Source organism: Rhamphochromis longiceps, linkage group LG9 (assembly GCF_057381845.1).
Source record: "Rhamphochromis longiceps isolate RC_006_pf linkage group LG9, R_longiceps_female_GT1.1, whole genome shotgun sequence".
Taxonomy (NCBI): domain Eukaryota; kingdom Metazoa; phylum Chordata; class Actinopteri; order Cichliformes; family Cichlidae; genus Rhamphochromis; species Rhamphochromis longiceps.
Window position 1 is genome coordinate 24,012,822 of NC_140565.1, and position 23,831 is coordinate 24,036,652.

The 23,831-nt window shown below is 43.0% G+C and overlaps 1 protein-coding gene across 3 annotated transcripts in view; it reads left to right on the forward strand.

Annotated features, from left to right (window-relative positions):
* pou6f2 (POU class 6 homeobox 2) overlaps positions 1–23,831 on the forward strand; it is an 85,886-nt gene that overhangs the window by 38,154 nt on the left and 23,901 nt on the right. For all 3 annotated transcript variants that reach the window (XM_085418964.1, XM_085418966.1, XM_085418965.1), the window contains exon 5: positions 13,537–13,883. In XM_085418964.1, coding sequence (XP_085275090.1) covers positions 13,537–13,883 — 347 coding nt within the window. The remainder of the gene's footprint in view (positions 1–13,536; positions 13,884–23,831) is intronic.

Sequence of the window (23,831 nt, forward strand, 5' to 3'; positions counted from 1 at the left end):
GAGCACAAACAATTAGCTGAGACAAGCTGTTTGGATTATGTGCTCAACCAAAGCAATCAGACAGCTGTGGTTAAAAGAATGAGCTTCAAAATGCCAGTTGCCCAGTTAGAGAGGAAGGGAGGGTCAGTGGTCCTGACAGTCTTAACAAGATGACAGAATTTATAAAGCACTGCTGTTAAAGAATATAGTTACCTGCAGTGTAGCCCTTATAATAAGGCCACATGGGGCTTCTTCCATATTCCCTCTGTATTTGTTTTCTTCTGCTTCATATTCTTTTGTTGTGCCTCGTGTTCCTTGGCGTAATGGTTGGCGCTGGAGGAAATTCTTCAATCGTCTTTGATCTTCGCCTGGTTTCGATAATTTTTTGACAGAAATCTCATTTTGCCCCCCTTTTGTTTTCTCCGTCTTTGTTCCCTTTTATTCCATCTTTAAATGGGGCTCAACATTTTGTCGTTGTGAAGTTGCAAAGGAAAAGAGCCGGTCCTGTCAGGGGCTCAGCGCTTGCTAGACAACTTGCCCCAACATTTCAAGTGCGAATTGGACTCTTGCCGTTTGCACAGATGATATATAATTCATGGTGGGGGTGTGAGAGAGGTGTCAATGTGTCAGGAGGTAGAAGAAATGTAAAAGTGTGCTGTTTACTGGCCGAGAGATGCCGGCTCTCTTTGGCTGGGCTTCTGCAGAGTGAGGAAAGAGGAGGATGATCTGATCTTCATCAAATGTTCATCTGTGCCTGTCCTGGAGACGAAGTGACCACGCTAATCAAAGACTTGTCTGCCCTGATGTTTTATTCATCTTTTATGAGACAAGCATACTTAAATAATTTAAGTGCATTGATTCGGTGTGTGTACAAGCTTGTCTACGATGTGTTCACAATTGCTGGGCCGTATTATCAATAGATGTTCACAAGTCATTTTCCAGTGTTTGTTATCAGGGCCTTTGTGTTATAGACACTGTAAATATTTAGCTTAGCTTAGTTCGGCCGTGTATGTTAATATAGTATAAATACATTATCTGCGACACTTTATATGTTTTTCAGAATGACATCACAGTTTACACCCTAGTTTGTGGATTTTTAGTTTTAAAGCATGAACATTTGACTTAAAAGAGGCAAACGTAGTTAATTTAGTTATTAATAGAAGTTTAATTGAAGTATTTATTTAGTCTTTATTTTCCTAATTCTAAAAACAGGAAGTGTATTTTTCGCAAAACTTGTTAATTTAGCTTGTTTAGACAGCATATGCTTTACTCAGCATAATTACCTTGCTTTTTAGTATATGAGATTTTAAAGACCGATACCGATATTTGGTGATTTAAAAATCCGAAATTTTTTTAATTCAGACACACAACGCAGAATTATATGGAGTAATTTAATAGTGTAGTCTAAGATAACGAAAGTGATGTTTAAAAAGTAATTTTGCTGTTACAACAACTCGTGGATTATTCGTTTACCACCGCCCGATAGTTCTTGAATCAACTGCCTGTTGTGGTTGTTGCAACCCAGAGACATATTGTAGAGTGCCCTCTGGTGGGCAAACTATGCAACATCAACACTCATAGCATGATTGAAGGGTGTTTTTCTGTGTTTACATTTTCATTTTTCTGGATGTTTTAAGCACTTTGAGGCGACTGTTGATGGGATTTGTAAATAAACTGAATTGAATGGAATTGAAATGCTAGTACTGAAAGATCAGAGTCTACTTTCCATCCAAAGAAGTTGTAGGTTTTAAGATTATTTTTTGACTATTTTTAAGAACTGAAGCGGCTCTATAGTGCAGTAGTTTACACTTTTGCCTAACAAGCAAATGAGGCTGAATTCAATTTTGGGAGGAGAAACAAACTCTTTTGTGGGTTGTGTTAAGAAGGGCAAATCAAACATGCAGAGCTACCTGCTGTGGTCACCCTCTTCTGAATAAATCAAATCAAATCAAATCAAATCACTTTTATTGTCACATCACATGTGCAGGCACACTGGCACAGCACATGCGAGTGAAATTCTTGTGTGCGAGCCCCACAAGCAACAGAGATGTGCAAACACAACAACACAAACGAGCAAAATACAAGAATGGCCAACCTGAAACTAATAAATATATGTACAATATATAATAGTGTATGCATTTCTGGATGTGTATACTAAATATTTTCCTACGTGTGTGTGTGTGTGTGTGTGTGTGTGTGTGTGTGTGTGTGTGTGTGTGTGTGTGTGTGTGTGTATACACATTTTTACAAATTAAATAGTAAAAAAATAAAATAAAATAATAACTAGAAAAATTTGCATTTCCTGCGAAAATGCAGTGTGGATGCTTAAAGCTGAAGCTGTATGCAAAAAGTAGCTGAAAAAGCTGAAAAGTTGCAGAAATTGTAAAAACTTTGCAGAAGCAAAAGAAGTTTGCTAAAATGGAATAACTTAGCAGAACTGCAATATCTTAGAGGAAACATAATACTTGGCAGAGATACAATAGCATAGCAGAATTTAGCAGAAATATTGTAACTTACCAGAAACATGATAACTTCTCAAAAATACAAGAATTTAGGAGAAATAGTATAAGATAACAGAAAGAATATATTTAGCCAAAAATACTTAAACATTACAGAAACACTATGATTTAGAAAAATGGTACAACAGAGCAGAAATATCGTGATTTACCAGAGACACTGTGATGAACTATGAATATTGTAATTTTAAATTAAGACTATGTTTTAGCACAAATATTATAATTTGGCAGAAATACTATAATTTAGCAGAAATACTATATTAAGCACAAATCCTATAAAAAGCAGAAATGGTATGATTAAGCATAAATACTACATTTAGTAGAAATACTTTGTTTTAGCACAAATCCCATAAAAAGCAGAAATACTGTACTATGATTTAGTAGAAAAACTATAATTAATCAGAAATACTAAATTTAGCAGAAATACTATATTAAGCATAAATACTACATTTAGCAGAAATACTATATTAAGCACAAATCTTATAAAAAGCAGAAATACTATATTAAGCACAAATCCTATAAAAGCAGAAATAGTATATTAAGCACAAATCTTATAAAATAGCAGAAATAGTATGATTTAGCACAATAGTAATAAGTTAAACAGAAAAATTGGAAAAGCAAAATGGACAGCTGAAAAAATGCTGAACATGCTGAGGGTCCCTCAAATATACTTGTTAAATGACAAAAATCTGAAAAAAAATTTATGACAGCCACACAATTACAAATATGTACACATGAGGAAACACACATGCACAGAGAGACACACACACAAGATCCAATTCAGTCAACCAGTCTAACTATATTCAATTTAAATCCTACAATGACATGCTGCCAAATAAGGGCAGGGTCCTCTCTCTCCCACTAAACAAACACACACACACACACACACACACACACACACACACACACACAGAGGGAGAGAGCTGCCGAATTTAAATCCACCAATCAGAGTGGCTGTTTACGTTTTCCCGCCAAAACAGGTGCATCTTTTTACACACACAGCACAGAGAGGCACAGGATTATTGCAGTCTATTTCTCATAGTGAGGACTCCCCTCAAACAAATGACCATAATTTCCTAACTGTAGGGGCTAGAGCGGTCATTCTTACACCGTTTTGTTCAGAAGTGATTGGGGAATCTTCAAGTGTTGACAATTTATCATTCAAATATGAATTTTTAGAGATATATGACATGGATGACTTATTGACTTAGAAGCCACGAATTCCCCAATATGCAAATTTGAATGGCTGAGGCCACATATATGATTGGCTGGCTGGGAAGCCGTGCAGGCCCTGATTTGTGGATTTGAATTCCTCAGCCCTCAGATATGATTGGCTGGCTTAGAAGCCATGAAGGCCCCAATATGCAAATTTGAATGCCTCAGGACACATATATGATTGGCTGGGAAGCCGTGCAGGCCCTGATTTGAAAATTTGAATGTCTCAGTCCTCAGAGAGGATTGGCTGCCTGGGGACCTGGCAGAAATATATAGAAATACTATGTTTTTGCACAAATACTATAAAAAGCAGAAATACTATAATTTAGCAGAAATACTATATTAGGCACAAATAATATAAAAAGCAGAAATACTATATTAGGTACAAATCCTATAAAAAGCAGAAATACTATATTAGGCACAAATCCTATAAAAAGCAGAAATACTATATTAGGTACAAATCCTATAAAAAGCAGAAATACTATATTAGGTACAAATCCTATAAAAAGCAGAAATACTATATTAGGCACAAATCCTATAAAAAGCAGAAATACTATATTAGGTACAAATCCTATAAAAAGCAGAAATACTATATTAGGCACAAATCCTATAAAAAGCAGAAATACTATATTAGGCACAAATCCTATAAAAAGCAGAAATACTATATTAGGCACAAATAGTATAAAAAGCAGAAATACTATAATTTAGCAGAAATACTATGTTAGGCACAAATCTTATAAAAAGAATAAATACTATAATTTAGCAGAAATACTATATTATGCACAAATCTTATGAAAAGCAGAAATAGTATGATTTAGCAGAAATACTGTATTTAGCACAAGTACCGAAAAGTACCAGAAATACTATGATTTAGCAGAATAGTAATAACTTACAAAATTACAAATATGGAGGCATATTGAAACAGAAATGCACAGAGGGACACACAAACACAGGCTCTAATCCAGTCAACCAGTCTAACTATATTCAATTTAAATCCTACAATGACATGCTGCCAAATAAGGGCAGGGTCCTCTCTCTCCCACTAAACACACACACACACACACACACACACACACACAGACAGACACAGAGGGAGAGAGCTGCCGAATTTAAATCCACCAATCAGAGTGGCTGTTTACGTTTTCCCGCCAAAACAGGTGCATCTTTTTACACACGCAGCACAGAGAGGCACAGGATTATTGCAGCCTATTTCTCATAGTGAGGACTCCCCACAAACAAATGACCATAATTTCCTAACCGTAGGGGCTAGAACGGTCATTCTTAAACCGTTTTCTTCAGAAGAGATGGGGGAATCTTCGAGTGTTAACAATTTATCATTAAAATGTGAATTTTTAGAGATATACGACATGGATGACTTGTTGACTTAGAAGCCACGAATTCCCCAATATGCAAATTTGAATGGCTGAGGCCACATATATGATTGGCTGCCTGGGAAGCCGTGCAGGCCCTGATTTGTGGATTTGAATTCCTCAGCCCTCAGATATGATTGGCTGGCTTAGAAGCCATGAAGGCCCCAATATGCAAATTTGAATGCCTCAGGACACATATATGATTGGCTGGGAAACCGTGCAGGCCCTGATTTGAAAATTTGAATGTCTAAGTCCTCACAGAGGATTGGCTGCCTGGGGACCTGGCAGAAATATATAGAAATACTATGATTAAGCATAAATACTACATTTAGTAGAAATACTATGTTTTAGCACAAATACTATAAAAAGCAGAAATACTATAATTTAGCAGAAATACTATATTAAGCACAAATCCTATAAAAAGCAGAAATAGGATGATTAAGCATAAACACTACATTTAGTAGAAATACTATGTTTGAGCAAAAATCCTATAAAAAGCAGAAATACTATATTAGGCACAAATCCCATAAAAAGCAGAAATAGTATGATTAAGCATAAATACTACATTTAGTAGAAATACTATGTTTTAGCACAAATAGTATAAAAAGCAGAAATACTGTAATTTAGCAGAAATACTATATTAGGCACAAATCTTATAAAATAGCAGAAATAGTATGATTTAGCACAATAGTAATAAGTTAAACAGAAAAATTGGAAAAGCAAAATGGACAGCTGAAAAAATGCTGAACATGCTGAGGGTCCCTCAAATATACTTGTTAAATGAAAAAATCAGCAAAAAAATGCACAGGGAGAGAGAAGTAAGTTTCTAGGTCAGCCTGGGAGCTGCTGAATTTGAATCCACCAATCAGAGAGCCTGTGTACTTTTTCCCGCCAAAACATGTGCCTCTTTTTACACACGCAGCACAGAGAGGCACAGGATTATTGCAGCCTATTTCTCATAGTGAGGACTCCCCTCAAACAAATGACCATAATTTCCAAACCGTAGGGGCTAGAGCGGTCATTCTTACACCGTTTTGTTCAGAAGAGATGGGGGAATCTTCCAGTGTTTACAATTTATCATTAAAATATGAATTATTAAAGATATTTGACTTCTAATGCACCATAACTGAGTAGAGCGAAGCAAAAACTGCCTTGACTTGCCCTCAAACAACGCTTTGTGACTTGAAATCTATTTGGAGTATCGATATCATTCTTTCACCGTAAGAGACAGCAGGCTTTGGTGAACAATCATGGAAATTTTCAGGTCTCTGTGGAAATCCAACAAAAAGTTATGACGAGAGAAAAAAGTGGTTCATTTCCACAGTTTGAAATCTGAAGAAATCTGAGCGAAGGACGAATTTCCTACCCTCAAACAAGTCCAACTCATTTCAGAACGGTAATAGCTGAGAAAGAAATTCTTGAATTGTGAGCGTCAGGGGTGTCTGAAGATATTCGGGGACAAGCCTCATGTCTTAACTTTGCTTCGTTAAGGAGATATGACGATTCGAATATGCCTCTCATTACAGAAATGCAGCGATGATTTTGAACAAGCTCTCCATTCACTTTATATGGAGAGTTTTCTGACCTTGTGTTAGTCTGAGGAGATTTGCGAAAGTTCTATGAATACCACAACAATGATAGTGACATTTTCTGAAAGCCAGCAAAAATACCTACGTTTTGATGTATAATTTGTGGAAGTTGAGTGAAAATTGAGCAAGTAGCAAACAGTTGTTCGGACATGAAGAGAAGACTGCAAAAGCTTCAGTGGCACACTGGAAGCCAAGAGCATAGCAACCATAACAACGCATGTATTTTGTGAAAAATCACAATTTTGCAACTCAAAACTTTAAGAGGCATAAAAGTAAAACAGTAAAAGATTTGAAAAAGCTGAATCATACCTGAATAGCCCAATAATTTGTGAACATTTTAAAATTTGAATGGTTGTTCTAGGTGAAAGTATGAGGAAGTAGTTAAGTTTCAAAAACAAGCAAATTTTAGCAGAATTGCTGAAGTTTCCCATTCATTTCAATGGGACAAATTAAAGGAAAAAAGTGGAATTTTTAAAAAGTATAATAGTTAAAAATACCAAAAGTCATAGCCGGCATTAGCAAAAATAGCAGAATAGTTTAAAATTTGAACAGTGAAAATCGGCTGAAAATTGTGGAAGTAGTTCTACGGCGAAAAGTGTACGGAAACACCCGGAATAATAATAATAAAGAAGAAAGAGAAACAGGAACTCAATAGTGTGGATGCTTAAAGCATCCACACAATAATAAAATATATAAAATATACAGAGTTGAATATGTGCAAAACAAGTGGCATTTATATACAGTGTGGAGTGCATAATGTTGAAGTTCCAGTAGTGAAGCTGAGGTGTCTATGACGTGTTCAGCAGTCTGATGGCCTGATGGAAAAAGCTGTCTCTCAGTCTGCTGGTACGGGACCGGATGCTGCAGAACCTCCTTCCTGATGGAAGCAGTCTGAACAGTTTATGGCTGGGGTGACTGGAGTCCTTGATGATCCTCCCCGCTTTCCTCAGGCACCGCTTCCTGTAGATGTCTTGGAGGGAGGGAAGCTCACCTCCAATTATCCGTTCAGAGCACCGCACTACTCGCTGGAGAGCTTTGCAGTTGTAGGCGGTGCTGTTGCCATACCAGGTGGTGATGCATCCAGTGAGGATGCTCTCAATGGCACAGTGATAGAAGGTCCTGAGGATGCGGGGGCTCATGCCGAATCTTTTCAGTCTCCTGAGAAAGAAGAGGCGCTGCTGCGCCTTCTTCACTGTTTTGTTTGTGTGTACTGACCACGTAAGATCCTCAGCCAGGTGTACGCCAAGGAACCGGAAGCTGCTCACTCTCTCCACAGCAGCGCCGTTGATGGTGATGGGGGTGTGTACTTCTCTGCACCTCCGGAAGTCCACTATCAACTCCTTTGTCTTTGCGACGTTGAGGGTGAGATGGTTGTCTTGACACCAGTGGGTCAGGGCGCTGACCTCCTCCCTGTAAGCCGTCTCATCACCGTTGGTGATAAGACCCACCACTGTAGTGTCGTCCGCAAACTTCACAATGATGTTGGAGCTGTTAGTGGCTGTGCAGTCGTAGGTGTAGAGTGAGTACAGGAGAGGGCTCAGTACACACCCCTGTGGAGCACCAGTGTTCAGTGTGATGGGGGATGAGGTGATGCTGCCCAGTCTGACCACCTGGCGTCTGTCAGACAGGAAGCTAAGGATCCAGCTGCAGAGGGAGCTGCTCAGTCCTAGATCCTGCAGTTTCCTGTCCAGCTTCGAGGGAACGATGGTATTGAATGCTGAGCTGTAATCTACAAACAGCATCCTCACATACGTGTCTCTCTTCTCCAGGTGTGACAGGGCAGTGTGTAGTGTCAGGGCTATGGCATCATCAGTGGACCTGTTGTGGCGGTATGCAAACTGTAGAGGGTCCAGTGAGTCGGGTAGTGCAGAGCAGATGAAGTCCCTGACCAGCTTCTCGAAGCATTTGCTTACGATGGGGGTCAGGGCTACAGGTCGCCAGTCGTTCAATGAGGAGATGGTGGAGGATTTGGGTACAGGGACGATGGTGGCCATTTTGAAGCAGGCTGGGACTACAGACAGAGAGAGGGAAAGGTTGAAGATGTGCGTGAACACTCCAGCCAGCTGAGCCGCGCATGACCTGAGGACGCGGCCGGGAATCCCGTCCGGACCAGTAGCTTTGCATGCGTTCACCTTCCTGAAGCACTTCCGCACATCCTCCTCAGACACAGTGTGCGCACTGACGTCATCCGCGGTGCGCACACTGTCCGGTCTCATGGTGTTCGCTGTGTCGAATCTAGCGTAGAATACGTTTAGATCCTCACACAGAGAGGCCGTGGTCTGCGGTGTGCTGGTTTTCCCTCTAAAGTCTGTGATCGTGTTTAGTCCCTGCCACATACTCCGAGGGTTGTCAAACTGTTGTTCCACCCTGTCCCTGTACTCACGTTTGGCTGCTTTGATCGTCTTCCGGAGTTGGTAATGTGCGTGTTTGTAGTCCGATGTGTTCGCGGAGGCAAAGGCGGTGTTCCGTGCCGCCAGTGCCGCGCGAACATCTCCGTTAATCCAGGGTTTTTGATTTGGGAAGGATTTGACTGTTCTGGATGGGACGACATCTTCCACGCATTTCCTGATAAATCCACAGACTGAGTCTGTGTATTCATCAATGTCTCTGGCGGCCACGTGAAACATTTCCCAGTCCGCGTGATCAAAACAGTCCCGCAGCGCAGACTCCGATTGGTCCGTCCAACAGTGCACCGCCCTCCGGAGCAGTGATCTGATTGGCCGAATGGGGCGCGGGGGAGGGCTTTGTACGCATCCCGGAAAGAGGTGTAACAGTGGTCGAGTTGCCGGTTTCCACGTGTGTTGAAAAGGATGTGTTGATGGAGTTTTGGTGAGACTTTCTTCAGGTTTCCCTTATTAAAGTCTCCGGCTGTGATAAACGCTGCCTCTGGGTGTGCGGTTTCCTCGCTGCTGATCGCGCTGTACAGTTCCCTGAGTGCACGGTCAGTGTCGGCTTGTGGGGGAATGTAAACAGCCGTAATAATCACTGCTGTAAATTCCCTCGGTAGCCAGAATGGCCGGTGTTCCAGATCTACTGGCGTTTAGATCAACTGGCGTTGGTCGAACAGATGTGTGTCAGTCTTGCGTTTCAGGAGCTGCTACCGACAAACCAGCAAAAAAACGCCAAATGTGTCATCTGTGACATTTGTGAGGTTGTCTCAAACACACTCCGTCAGTCTTGATGCTGTTGAACAACAAAATGCTTAAAAATGTGGCGAGTTTACCTGGTGATATCCTCATGCGCGACGCGATCGCGAAAACAGCAAACAAGTAACACCACGCCGTTGTTGTTCACAGGACACAAAGAGTAAACGATCGGGAGACTCTTGTCGTCGTTATCGTTCCCCTCGCACGGTTTATTTCTCCGAATTCAGCGTTTTTGCTTCACAACTACAGCGTGCTGTTTACTTTGTGCACTAACATGGAGTCGAGTCAACCAGCGCCACCTCTGGCCAAGTGCCACAGCCTACAGCCAGATCAACCTGTGACACACATCTGCACCACGTTTGAATTCGTGTCATGCACATTTGTACCTTTCAATTGTGTCTGTTTGTGCGTCATGCAAATAAACCTTTGAAAATAATGAAATGATATCATATATTCCTTATTGGCCTACATTTGTACAAAATTCCAAATTATATACACAAAGTCATAGAAATCACCACTCCAATTGGTCATCATGATTTTGATATTCTCTTTTTCCATAACAATGAAATACGCCTTGGACAAATATGACACATCAATATTTCATTAGTGTTGTAACATCACATGTCGCTAGCATAGTCTGTCTGTGTCTTTTCCCTGAAAATGAATATTTCCAGCCAATATAGGCAATTCATCAACATGGCTGGAGTTATATACAGTCTGTATAAGTGTGGTTAATCTAATGAACATTTGTAAGGAGACGGCAGTTACTGTGAATTCACAGCAGTTACACAGTGATTAGTAATAAACAGCCAGTGAGAGTGAGTGGATATGACTGTTCCCACCACTAACACATGACCATAGGCCACTACTAGATTAACTTGTGACACATCTGCACCTGCTGCTATGATCACAGTGAGTAGAGGCTGAGTGGCTGCACTTACCCCTGGTACATCCAAATCTACCCACAAACATGTTGAAAGATGCAATGCCAGCAATGTGGATTGTCAACACTAAAAACAATCAGTAAGCAAAGACAACAGGGATCACTTTTTTCTGTTTATTTAGCACCCACAACATTTGTAGTCGCCTTCTGCACAAGGGAAGTCCACACACACCGTGTGGTACCACTTTCCACAGAAGGTGCAATCTGCAAGATTGAATGAGATTGTCAGAGTCATTGTCTGGCTGTTTATTACTAATCACCTGCTGTACATTCACAGTAACTGCCATCTCCTTACAAATGTTTATTAGATTGACCACACTTATGCAGACTGTATATCACAACCAACTCTAACATGTTTGTTTGCAGAGGGCAGACACAGACAGACTACGCTAACGACATGTGATGTTACAACACTGGTGAAATATTAGTGTGTTCACGACATTTTTCGTATGGGCAAAAGTATTGATATCAGGATGGTGATTCTTATGTGTATGTCATTTGGCATTTTGTACAAATGTAGGCTGATAATAAATATATGATATAATTTCATTCTTTTCAAAGGTTTATTTGCATGACGCACAAACAGACACAATTGAAAGGTACAAATGTGCATGACACGAATTCAAACGTGGTGCAGATGTGTGTCACAGGTTGATCTGGCTGTAGGCTGTGGCACTTGGCCAGAGGTGGCGCTGGTTGACTCGACTCCATGTTAGTGCACAAAGTAAACAGCACGCTGTAGTTGTGAAGCAAAAACGCTGAATTCGGAGAAATAAACCGTGCGAGGGGAACGATAACGACGACAAGAGTCTCCCGATCGTTTACTCTTTGTGTCCTGTGAACAACATCGGCGTGGTGTTACTTGTTTGCTGTTTTCGCGATCGCGTCGCGCATGAGGATATCACCAGGTGAACTCGCCACATTTTTAAACATTTTGTTGTTCAACAGCATCAAGACTGACGGAGTGTGTTTGAGACAACCTCACAAGTGTCACAGGTGACACATTTGGCGTTTTTTTGCTGGTTTGTCGGTAGCAGCTCCTGAAACGCAAGTCTGCCACACATCTGTTCGACCAACGCCAGTTGATCTAAACGCCAGTAGATCTGGAACACCGGCACTTAATCATCAGGTACTCCAGGTCCGGTGAGCAGAAGGATTTGACCGGGTGCACGTTCGCATAATCACACCAGCTGTTGTTGATCATGAAACACACACCACCGCCTCTGCTTTTCCCAGTAAGATCCTGTGACCTGTCCGCGCGGTGCACAGAGAACCCCGGCAGTTGTATTGCGGAGTCCGGTACTTTGTCCGATAGCCAAGTTTCTGTGAGGCAGATCACGCAGCAGTCCCGCATCTCTCGCTGGAATGAGATCCGTGCCCGAAGCTCGCACAGCTTGTTCTCCAGAGACTGCATATTAGCCAGTAATAAACTGGGTAACGGTGGTCTGTAAGTGCGCCGTCTCAGTCGAACCAGAACGCCAGATCTTCTCCCTCTGCGTCGGCGTTTGCGGCCTCCAGGGCCAGAGAACAAAGGCGTCTCAGGTGAGATGAATGGGGGGTCTGCAAACGGAGCGTAAGTGAGCAGCTGAAAGTAACTTTAACTGTGGAAACAATTACATAGGGCAGAAATGTCTTTTTATTGTGCACTACACTGTAAAAAGCTAGATGAAATATCTCCATACAGATCAGTCCTGTCTCCACTAAACCCAAATTATCTTTTGCAGCACAGAAACAGTCAAATGTTGATTTCACTCTTTTCTTTTCTGTTTAAGGCTGTGTAGCATCACCGAGCAGTCCACAGCAGTCTGCTGGAAGTCAAGCGTAGCAATGATATGTTCTGATATGTAAAGTTGTTTTTAAGCGGTTGAACTGTCAACATGTTAAGACATACACCGGTTTTAAAAAGTCTCTTCTATCCATCACATCTGTGTGTAAACTCAGTTTGTCCTTTCTTCTGTTTAGGGTGTGAAGGTCAGCTTAGATGTTGTTGTTTTTAGCCCATTTCGCACATATGGTGTTACGGTTGATTCCTTTAGTAGAAATCATTCGTTGTCTGTGTTGTGCTGTGGCTTTCGTCTGACATTCAAACATAAAGTGTGTGTTTGTGTGTGTGAAATGACAGAAGATCCACCAAGTTGTGTATTCGGGTGTTTGGAGTGAACTGCACAGCGGTCACACCAACATGTTTTTACATTTGTTTTATGTCAGGTGTGCTCTCTGGGTACTTGGTAGTATCTGCATGTCTGGTGTGGCTGCAGCTTGAGTGTTAACTGATTTTTTTTTTAAACAGCATAAAAATTTATAAGCATTTAAATGTTGGAATTACTTTCTAATGGCACGCTATTATTGGATCCAATTAGTTAATGGGTTTATTTCTGAACTCTTACAGAGAAGATGGATGTCTCTTTCTTATGAGATTTTGAGCCATTAAACCAAAGATTCTTTCTTTCTCCGAGTGACAATGACGACTTTTGGCTCCGGAGAGCAATTATATCAGTCAGGCTTGATAGCTTTGTCCTCCAACTAGCTAAATTGAATTCAGTGACTCCATCATGCAGGCTAAAAACCCAGGAGGACCTTGTTGTGGCTCCATGCAATTTACATCTGTCTTTCACTGTTTACCCTATGCATCCCACACTCTATGTGTGCATGTGTTTCTGTCTTTGGTGTGAAAATATTCTTCAGATAATGAAGGCCTCTTGTTTATGTGCTGAAACACTTCTGCAGCGTGTGGCTCAGACACTACGAAGAATCAAACTCCTGTCCTTTCATCAACAGCTACCTCATCACTGAACTCCCAGCTCCAGCACCTGCAGCAGCTCCAACAGATGCAGCAGCACCACCAGCAGCAGCAGCAACAACAGCAGCAGCAGCAACAGCAACATCAGCAGCAGCAACAGCAGCACCACCATCACCAACAGTCTCACTCCCATAACCAGAACCAGCTGTCATCCCAGCATCACATGACCCCACCCAGCCAGCAGCAGCAGCAGACCTCCGTCCCGTCTCCAGCCTCCACCTGCTCCTCCACCTCCGGGCAGCCGCAGCAGTCCCCGCCGCACCGACCCAACCAGTCTCCAGCCCGCAGCCTCCCGTCACCCGTCACTCCACCCATGCCTTTGCCCGTGAGTCCACAAACTAACATGTATTTGTAGATAAGCACAGGTCCAGCTTCTCCTCTCTCTAAAACAACTTCTAATTCAGCACACTCTATTTGGATTTTTGGCTGGAGGTTGCTGGAAAATTAATTGCTAAGCCCCAGATATGTAAAAAATGTGTACTCCCTGACAAGTTAATGAGTGATTGGTGGAGGCCACTTGGTGTCACTAGGCAAAATCGGTCTTAAAGACATATGCAGTGTCAAAGACATAGGCGAGTGATTGGTGTCGTTAGATTAAATAAATCGCAAAGAAGGTGCTGCACCAAAATCCTCCTTGTGATTGCTTTGGCTGCTAGCAGATTCACATGTAAGATGATGACTTGTCTGCAAAGTCTCTCTAACAAACTGGAAATGGAAAACCACTTAAACTAGCATGTTTTAAAAAACCGAGCTTTTACTTTGAAGGCGAAGTTGGCAAGTTGGCATCTTCCTTGCAAACTACATCAATCTTCTAGTAACCAAAACAATCATAAGGAGGTTTTTGGTGCCGCACACTTTGAGATCTATCTATTCCAGCAACAGCAACCACTTGCCAACCATTCAGGGAATATACATTTGTCCTTGTCTCTAGAGGTTGCCAGGGGGTTGCCAACTGGTATGAGTGAGGGTAGATCTAAAGAGGATTTGGCACTTCTGATTGGTTTTAATCCAACCTGTTCACCTACATCAGTACTCTTATATTTACGTGGATTGAGGTTTCATTTTTGGTCTTTATTAGTTCTGTTTTGGTTTAGAATGTAAATATTTAAAGGCTATTTTAAATTACATCAGAACAGAGTTAAAACGTATTTATCATCATGTCACTGCCGTTGCCCATTAATTTGTTCTTTTTATTAATACAGATTATCTACGTCAACCATAGTAACAATAGCTCTGCTCACTGATCTTGCAGTAAGGCCAAGAAGTGTTTCTTTTTAAAAAGAAAAGTGCTTCATGAGCTGACATGTGGATGGGAATCGCATCATTGTGGCCTTTACCAGCAGCTGTATACTCTGCGCTCGATTGTTTGTCTGCAGATGATCTTTATCAAGTGGTGTCCATGTGGACCTATTAGAATATGCATGTTTTTATTGAAGCCTTGACGCACTTGAGCACATCCAACCTCACAGCCAGGCGAGACGCATTAATCGTATCCTGCTGCTGCAGATCGAGGAGGGATTCTGAGGTTATCTATCCTTAGGCTTTCCAGTCGTAATCAGTCCTTTAATCTTTGCTGCTCTTCCCACTCAACCTCCTTTTTAGTCACTTTGTCTGTCCATCCATCTCTGCCCTTCTGTCCGTCTGCCTGTCACTGTGTGACGATAATAACCTATTTTATATCCCTGTGGTTTCATTTCTGGTGGAGACTGGCCAGGGTCGCCTTTCTGTCCCTGGTCACATTCATCAGCGTCAGACCCTTATTGGGTTGTGGTGCAAGCTTCTTTATGGCCAGGATGAGTTGGGCTATTTGTTTCCCCTCGCAGCCCTCTCCGGCCCTGTCACGGCCTAGTGAGACTCAGCAGGAAAAACAGCCTCTGGATTTAATGGGCTCCAAAGGCTGGCCGCTACATCGCGCCAAACAGGCTGTCCGGTCTGACTGTGGATACAAGAGCTCCTGACCAACATACAGATCCACACATTAAGCTTGCATCAGACAGTGTGTAAACACCTTAAGTAACAGATACTCTCTTAAGCTTTAATATGCTAGGAAACCACCACTTGGTTAAATTTCCAAGAATCTAAACAAAAGCAGCAGAACCATTGTTATTTCAAAACAAGCTCACTGCGTGTCTGAGTTCCCGAGCTTTATCGAGGTGGTGTTTCTGTGAAGGAAGCAGGGTTGCTGATTACGATGGCTGAGGACAGACCTTCTTTGAGATATTGCCTCATCAAATAGGATTATTGTGTGTGTGTGTGTGTGTGTGTGTGTGTGTGTGTGTGTGTGTGTGTGTGTGTGTGTGTGTGTGTGTGTGTGTGTGTGTGTGTGTGTAAGAAGCAAAATGGCCATAAAAGGTTTAGTTTCTCTGGGTCATTGCTGGGATTTTCAAGGGGTGAGTTACACAGGGAGGGGCTCTCTGAAGGACAGGCCGCGGCCTCAGCACCCTCTCATGGCTGCAATAGGATTTAAACAGCAGCTCCGCCTCCCTCCGCCGCTTGGGTCAGTGATTGGATTTTCAGTCCCATGTCTCTGGTTCATTTACAGAAGTTTTTAAATTCAAAGCACTTCCCCGAGTGGAGACTTTCTCGTGCGCACGTGAGCACCGTCACCCCGACCGTGCTTTTGTATGTTTTAATGAACAGCACAGAAGGGCATTTCTGGTGTTTCTGTGTTTTACCCAGAGGAACCAGTGTGTGCAGTAAAGTGGAGTCATAATTACCATAATACAATGAGCATTTTGCAGATAACACCCCTATTTCCTACCGTCATTATTCAAACAAGTAGAATCACTCAGCCATTCAACTATTTGCAGAAAAGACTGCACAGCGCCACAGAGAGACAAACACTCATTATGTTCCAATTAATGTCCCATTGTAATTCTCTTCTCATGGGAGGTGTGTGATATTCTTTGTAAACTCACAGAGAAGAAATCCTAAGCCTTCATTACATCCCTGGTGTTTTTGAGGGTTTGGCATTTTTTAATTTGTGAGTCAAATTTCATTAATTAGCTCATTAATACTCGTATTAGACTACAAATCGTACGGCAGCAGACCGAACCCCCTCGAGTCGGTGTTTTAAACTTATATTAGTGAAGCTAATGTGGTTAAATGAAGGGAGAATTTACCTTCCTACACCTTTCACACACTCTGTCTGCAGCTCCCCAACATGCAGAGTGCAGTCAGAGGCAGCCTGGAGCTGCCTGAAATAGCCACCACAGTGATGACAAATAGACAGAGGAAGATTATGAAATTTGCTTAAGTGCGTTAATGGGCTGATTGTGGGAGCCCGCTGGATTTTGCTGGAAGTTGATTGATTAGAGCTGCGGGTTTTCTCCACGCCCGGAGAGCTCAGGGATTTGACGGGGTAAAGGCGCGCCAAGTCTGTTACACCGGAATTGATCTTAATTAGATCTGAAAGACCTGCCACAGCAGAATGGTCTCGGCGATTAAAATGAAAAACAGGAGAAATTACTGATCAAATTAATCATAATGTCGGGCTACAGCTGTAGGTCTGGTGTAATTTGCCACTCCAGTGAGTTACATCAGCCCAGGCAGGAGAAAGGAGAGGCAGTACATACTGATCCATGGCAGCGGGAAGCTTAGGCCAGCCTATCAAATGTCTTATTCCAGTTCGTCTGCCCGGACCCTCCTGACCCTGCTGCGCCATTCAGCGGAGGCCCGGCATCCGTCTCTTTGTGCCTCTAATCTAATTAGTTGCTTTTTATTGCCCCTTTTTCCCCCCTTCTACATTATGTCTTCCTCCATCCAGAAACTGCACCCTTTACAGTGCTGCTGTTCTTGTCATGGCTGTCTTGTCACCAGCGTGTTGTGTGTTCACTAATAGCTTCTGACCTTGGTCCAGTGTCTGGCTGGCTGGTTTTCGGGGGGCCTGGCGGAGGTGGAGGCGTCCTGTCTTCCTCCTCCGTCAGACTCCCGCCGTCTGTCTCTCTCCCCTTCGTAGTCGTCTCCTTGATCGCTGTCAGAGCCCCACACTGGGCCTGTCCACTCTCCATCCACACACTCATAGGGGTAATTACAGCCTAGGGGCCTGCCTCCTATCCCTGTGCTCCACAATTTACCACCAAAGCGTCCACAGACATCTCTCTTCTTCCCCACTGCACCCCGACATCACAAGACTGCAGGGCCTCAACCCACAAGTGCTGCAATTACCTGAGTCTCTCCTCAATCCTTTTCTCTCTCCCTCTCCTCTCTCTCTCCCCCCTCCACGCTCTCCTCTCCACCCCTTTGGCTCCCTCACTATTCCCTGGCAATCAGCCTTCATTAGAAGCCTCTGGTGAAAACCCATCGTCACCAAGGTCAGCCGCTGCCAACCACAACGGCCTTTCAGAGGCCTGGCTGTCTGCACTCTCCATCTTTCCTCACCTCCTTGCCATCCTCCCATTCCTCCTCCTCCTCCTTTTCCTCCCCATTCCTGCTCACTCCACCATCCTCCTCAAATCTCGGGCCCATCACTGCTGCTTTTGTCTCCAGCTGAGGCCCCTTCAGACACTCATGTCACTGTTTTCCGCTGCAGTGCACTTTTACTTATGTCAACCACTGTTAAAATCACCACTGTCCAATTTGCTCCAAATGTCTCCCTTTTTTTTTTTGTAGGGGGGGGGGACATTTTTCCCATTATATTATCATGTGTATTAAATGAGTCTTGCACATCGATTAATTGATTTTCCAGATCAGCTCCGTGCTCATTGAATTTAGCAAAGAGGGAGCCGCCGTCATTCTGCAGGATATTAAATCAAAATTAAAATGACATGCTTAAATGTGGGCCCAGTGGCGCACGCTGGGCAGCGTTTACATTAAAAGGGAAAAGTCGCTCTTAAATGTTGAAATAAAAAGAATTACAAAAACACATTATTTGAAATGATTTCTTCCAGTAAAAAGTGTTTTGAGTGTCTTTTTTCTGCCAGTTTTGGCGAGGAAGATACAATTAATGGAAATGACAATTAAAAAGACCATTTAAAAATATTTATGCATGAGAATAAAAGTTGGGCGTTCTTCTCTTATAATTTTACTTTCATGTAGAAGCTTTAAAGTGTCCTCACGTCCTGGCATTATCCGCAATAACACCTGCTTTAAATCCCCAGATTTCAAATAAAACTTTTAAATATATACTCGCGGTATATGATGGCAGGCTGTGTGTTTAAATGGCTGCTGGTAGCTGCGTGGTTTTAGAGCATGAGCGGGCCCTCGGCTCTCCAGCAGCTCAGCCTAGCCTCTTATTAATGCACAGGAGATCCGGCTCTTAAGAAGGCAGAAAATTGCCTTACATAACAAGCGCGCCACAATTTAGAAATACAAATGTGCACTGTTGACTGAAGCAGAAAATAAGACTGTTGCCCATCAACAGCACCACATTTCATATGAATAATTATAAAGCATGGGAGCTAGATGAGGAAAACAACCTGACCATGACAGCTCTACTACTTTTATTTACTTCAAATGAGGGATTAGGCAGGGAGAAAATCTAGAGACTTAAGGAGCGACGATGAGCCTTGAATTTCTAAATAAGGCGAAAGTTAAATTTATCATATTTCGCAAGGATCCTCTGGAAAACTGTGAGGGCACTTTCACTTTTAAAACTGCACCCACATTGCACCTTGCACTTACTTTTTGGCTTTTCTGGTTTTGTTGAGTTTTCAGAGCTCGCCAAGTTGATATTTCCGTCACTTTTTCTTTTTTTTCTTTTTTTAAATCTGCAATCCTTCTAAGCCTGGCCCCATTACTCTCGAGGTGGGCAGAGGGCTTGCAGTTCAGACACCCAGCAGAAAGGCACAGCTCCCTGATCAGCCCACATGGACACTGGGGGCAACACGCATTAGACGCCCACAGGGGAGCCCTCAGATGGAGCACCGAGCTAGGGCTCACCTAACAGTGGAAAAGGAATAGGGTTTCTTTAATTATGAGGCAGGGCTGTGACATTGAGTTCCCCCCTTTCTCCTCCAGCAGCCTCCCAGACACCGTCTAAGTGCTCCGCTCTGCTGAGGAGGCCAGTCCCCCCGCGGGGCGCGATTCCACTGCCTGTAATTTCTGATGCCCATTAGTGACCGCAAACAGAGCACCGGGCTCGCACGAGGAATACAGCTGCGCAGCTCTGCCACGCTGTAAAAAGGCCCTTTTAATGCAATGTTATTGCATTATACCCTCCTCATAGAGCAAGTCAAAAGTCCCATTTGTGGTCTCTGCAGAATATTATCAGAAATTCTTCTCTGCAGTGTTTCCAGTCGTAGTAAGCCGAGGCTGGATTTGGTGTATATTTTTGTAATATGAAGTGGGCTGTGTGGGTTTAAATTCCTTTCATTTGCACCTGCACTCTCTGAGGAGCTTTTTTGCATTTTCTCCCAACCCCAACCCCCACCTCCTCTGTCTACCTGCCCTTTTTCATTATTAGCGGGAATGTACAATTGATGGGTTTTGTAAATAGACTCAACTGGAATCCAAGAAAAGTGCACTTCCTTGAGTCAACTCCTCAAAGGTGGGGGGAAACCTTTGAAGTCGAAACTGAGATAATCAATACAAATACGGCGGCATATTTCATCAATTCACTTCTCCACTTATGCTGATTTAGCTCATGCCAACAACTCTGTATTTGTTTCTTTTTCTTTTTTTTCTTTTTTGGGGGGGAGGGATGCGGGGGGGGGAGCGAAGGAGACATGGACGGAGGGGAGGGAGGGTGGTGGATTTATTGATCAAGAGTGACCACATCTTAGCCACAGAGCCCCTCTCTCGTGATTAATCTTAGGGCTCAGAGTTGGCCAATGACACATGACAGGCCTCCTCCTCAAACTCCTCCATTTCTCTTCATTACTGGCCGTATTTTTGGACACCACTGTGGAGAGTAATCATTTACCTTTATTGTGTTTATAAAGCTGCGGCATGGATGACCCTTCCTATATTGAATTGAGGACATCAAAAGATCACTGGACATTGATTAGGAAGATATTAAAGTCATTCAAATGCTATATTTATATGTCAAACAACAGCAGAGTGAAAAGAGATGCCATTTCCACCTAAACGAAAAGCAATGGGATGTAATCAGTCCAGTGGAAATACAACTCAAGAATCAAGAAATATGGTTTATTAAACATTGAATATTTGAGGTAATGCTCATCTAAAGGCTGCAAAGAGTCTTTGTTGATTCTCCACAGTCGGATCGCCTAATGATTTGATTTTTCATTTTCTCCCGTGGCCAGGTACCCACTTTAAGAAATCATAGCCGGAGCAGCAGTATATTTTCCCGCAACGCTGGTCGCGGCTGTGATTTCCAGCCCAGCGCTAGTATGGTACAGAAATAACTGCACCAAATATGTCACATCATGAGCTGAAATGGTCAGCACTTTCCTGTAGATACTTAATCACCAAGTAGTTTCAAATTTAATACATCTGGAAACAGCTAAATATTATAGATCATTCTCCAGGAAGAGGAATAGTGTTGGAGGACTGTAGTATAACTTATATTTTTACTCTTCGAGTGTCCCCTAACCAGTGGAAATATACTGCTGCGGTGATTAATGACAAGGAACCCGCTCTGAACCGCCGTGCCTCACAATTATCAACAAATGGGCTGGAGCAGATTTTATGTAATGATTAAAGCTGCTGTTAATTTCACATGAAGGTAATGAGCGGGGAGATTGACGGCCACTGTCCGACACTCCATCATCCCTTTATAGTTAGTTTAAACGTTTTCACGACTCTTTTCCTCCCTCATTTGCATTTCGCCTCATTAGATATGGCCATTTCTGAGACCGCCCGCGATATCCATTTCCTGGAGTTAATGCATTTTATTTGATCAGCCAAACCGCCTCAGTTAACTAGCTGTCATTCTGGTCTTCCATATGACATCACTCCATTAGCACCCGCCGTGCCACCTCGGCCACCTCCACGTCCACACCCGCTGCCACCACCATCCCTACGCTGCCTTAAGCAATTACAATGCCCGACTGTCACCGGATGCAGCGTTATTGTATTTTGCCGGGTGTTATCTGCCCCAGTTGTTCTATCTGTCTTTCACGTTCCAATATTTCTCCTCAAAAATGGCTCTTTTTGGGGTTTATTTTTCACAACGGCTGGAGCTGAGGCCCAGTGGTGAGCAATATTTGGCGCTGGGAGGGCTCAGAGTGCACAACCACGGTGCGAGGCCCCCGCCAACCAAGGGACTAGAGGTGTTTTGGAGGGCCTAATGGCATTTTGATGTTCATAAGCACAGCAGATGTGAGGAAGGGGAGACAGGGAGGTGGGCGAGAGGCTTTTTTGGGGGAGGAGGGGAGTCAGCAGAGGACTGTCAGCGGAAGACTTGCAGAGTCCTGACAGACACAGAACGTGTTTTCTCATGTCACAGCTGATTACATTCACTCCGGAGTGGGAAAAGAGCAGGGAGGAGACAGAGATGTGGGGCGAGGACGGACGAGGGAAGCTTCCATGTTGCTCCAGATAAAGGACATTCTCCTCATACAGAAACAATAGTGGTATTGACTGATGATTTACCCTGCTGGGTCCACTTTGATTCAGCTGTGGCTGGATGATTGAGGGTAAAACTTTCCGATATTTTTGTAGATGATTGTTTCTACCTGTAAAAAGTTTGTATGTAACCACTTTCAGCATCAGGTCAATTCTCTTTGAAATTTCCCTGTTAGGTTAAACGCACGTTTGATTCTTTTCTTGACTCACAGATGAGCAGAAAATACGCTTCGCACAAATCCCCGAGCCCGAGCGTAGACAAATCTGCCCCCCCTTCTTGCTTGCACCTCCACCACTTGTCCATTTATCTTTGCTCTTTTTTTGTCTAGTGCAGGCCCCGAAAAGGGGGGGGGAAAGCAATTAAGTTTAAAACGGCCACATGAAAAGAGCAAAAACCAAGAATAAACTCCAGTTGTTCGTGTCAGACGATTTTATTTTCAGGGGTCTCTCCACGGTTTGCGGGGACACTATTTTTCCCTCTATTCCTGAGATTACACGGGTTGCTGCACCAGGTGACCCTCATGGTCAAACAAGGCGACGGAGAGCCCGGCGGAGTTTAAAGACTCCCCCCTTCATACCGAAAAAGATGCATTTTTAACAATTTGCAGGCTTTTTTTTTCCTCCCCGCCAGACACATTTATTTTGTGTGTGTTTATCCCCGTGTATCCTTGCAAGTTTGCCTATATTAAACCAGGAGAGCGAAGCAGCTAGAGGGGGCTAAAGGTGACAAAATGTTGTCACATGATATAATGGAGGCTTTGAATTTGCTGGCTTGAATTTTACCTTAAAACTGTTAGTTGTTTTTTTTTTTAAATAAACACACCGACGTGAGCTTATTTCAACACTTGCGTTAAACCGGAGCATCCCGATCTGCCAAAAATCTTCTCAGACGCCCTTTTTCGTAGCGAATGAAAAGAATAAACCACAATGGTTAACATGCAGGCTCTACAAACTGGATGATCATTGTTTATCTCTTCCAACACATGCAATCAGTACAAATGCTAGGCCAGCTCTGTCATTTTGTGCCTCCCGCCGAGGTGTTGAGAGGAGTCACCGTGGCGGAAAATCACCTGTTTAGGTGTTGAACACAGCCTCGCCTCTCCTTATTCCTTGCTCTCCTTCCAACTGCTATCCATATTATCCCGTGCCAGAGACGCGGCAATAAAGCCTGCTCTCTTTTCACCTAGATTTACCCGAATAACATAGCATCTGAAAGGCCTATCATCGAATGAGGCTCAATGATAATATTTCAGATAAATCTGAAAGCTTCTCCAACAACCCATCACTCACACAATGACGCCGAGCGCAGCAGATTTTCAGGCAGACTCTGGGCGTGCTCGCCTGAGCAGATCACATTATCTGTGTGTTGATCTGTAGCCTCTGTTTAACTCTGTTTAACTGACCGTGTTGGCTCTTCTCTGTGTCCCCATTCACAATCGCAGCACCCTCAGTGCTGTGTTTTCACCCAAACGGCTCAAAGAACTCTCAAGTCAGCATTTTACATTCACAGCCTGTCTCACCTGGGCTACCACAGCGGCCGGAGCAGCTTTTATTTCTTCTTCAGGTAGACGAGGGGAGGAGATCGTCTGCCTCTCAGTTTCTCAGTCTCGCTACAAGTCGCTTCATACTTGTGGTATTTTTCAGGATTAGCAGTTTTTAGGCTTTGCTGCTGATGATAACGTGGGCCATAATGCTGCTTTATGTGCGTTCTGTGTGAAAGACAAAGCTGGTCAAATAGATCACGCCCTGTGATCTCCATTTCTTTTCTTTTTTTTTTTTGCTTTTCTTTTTTTGTTTTTGTTTT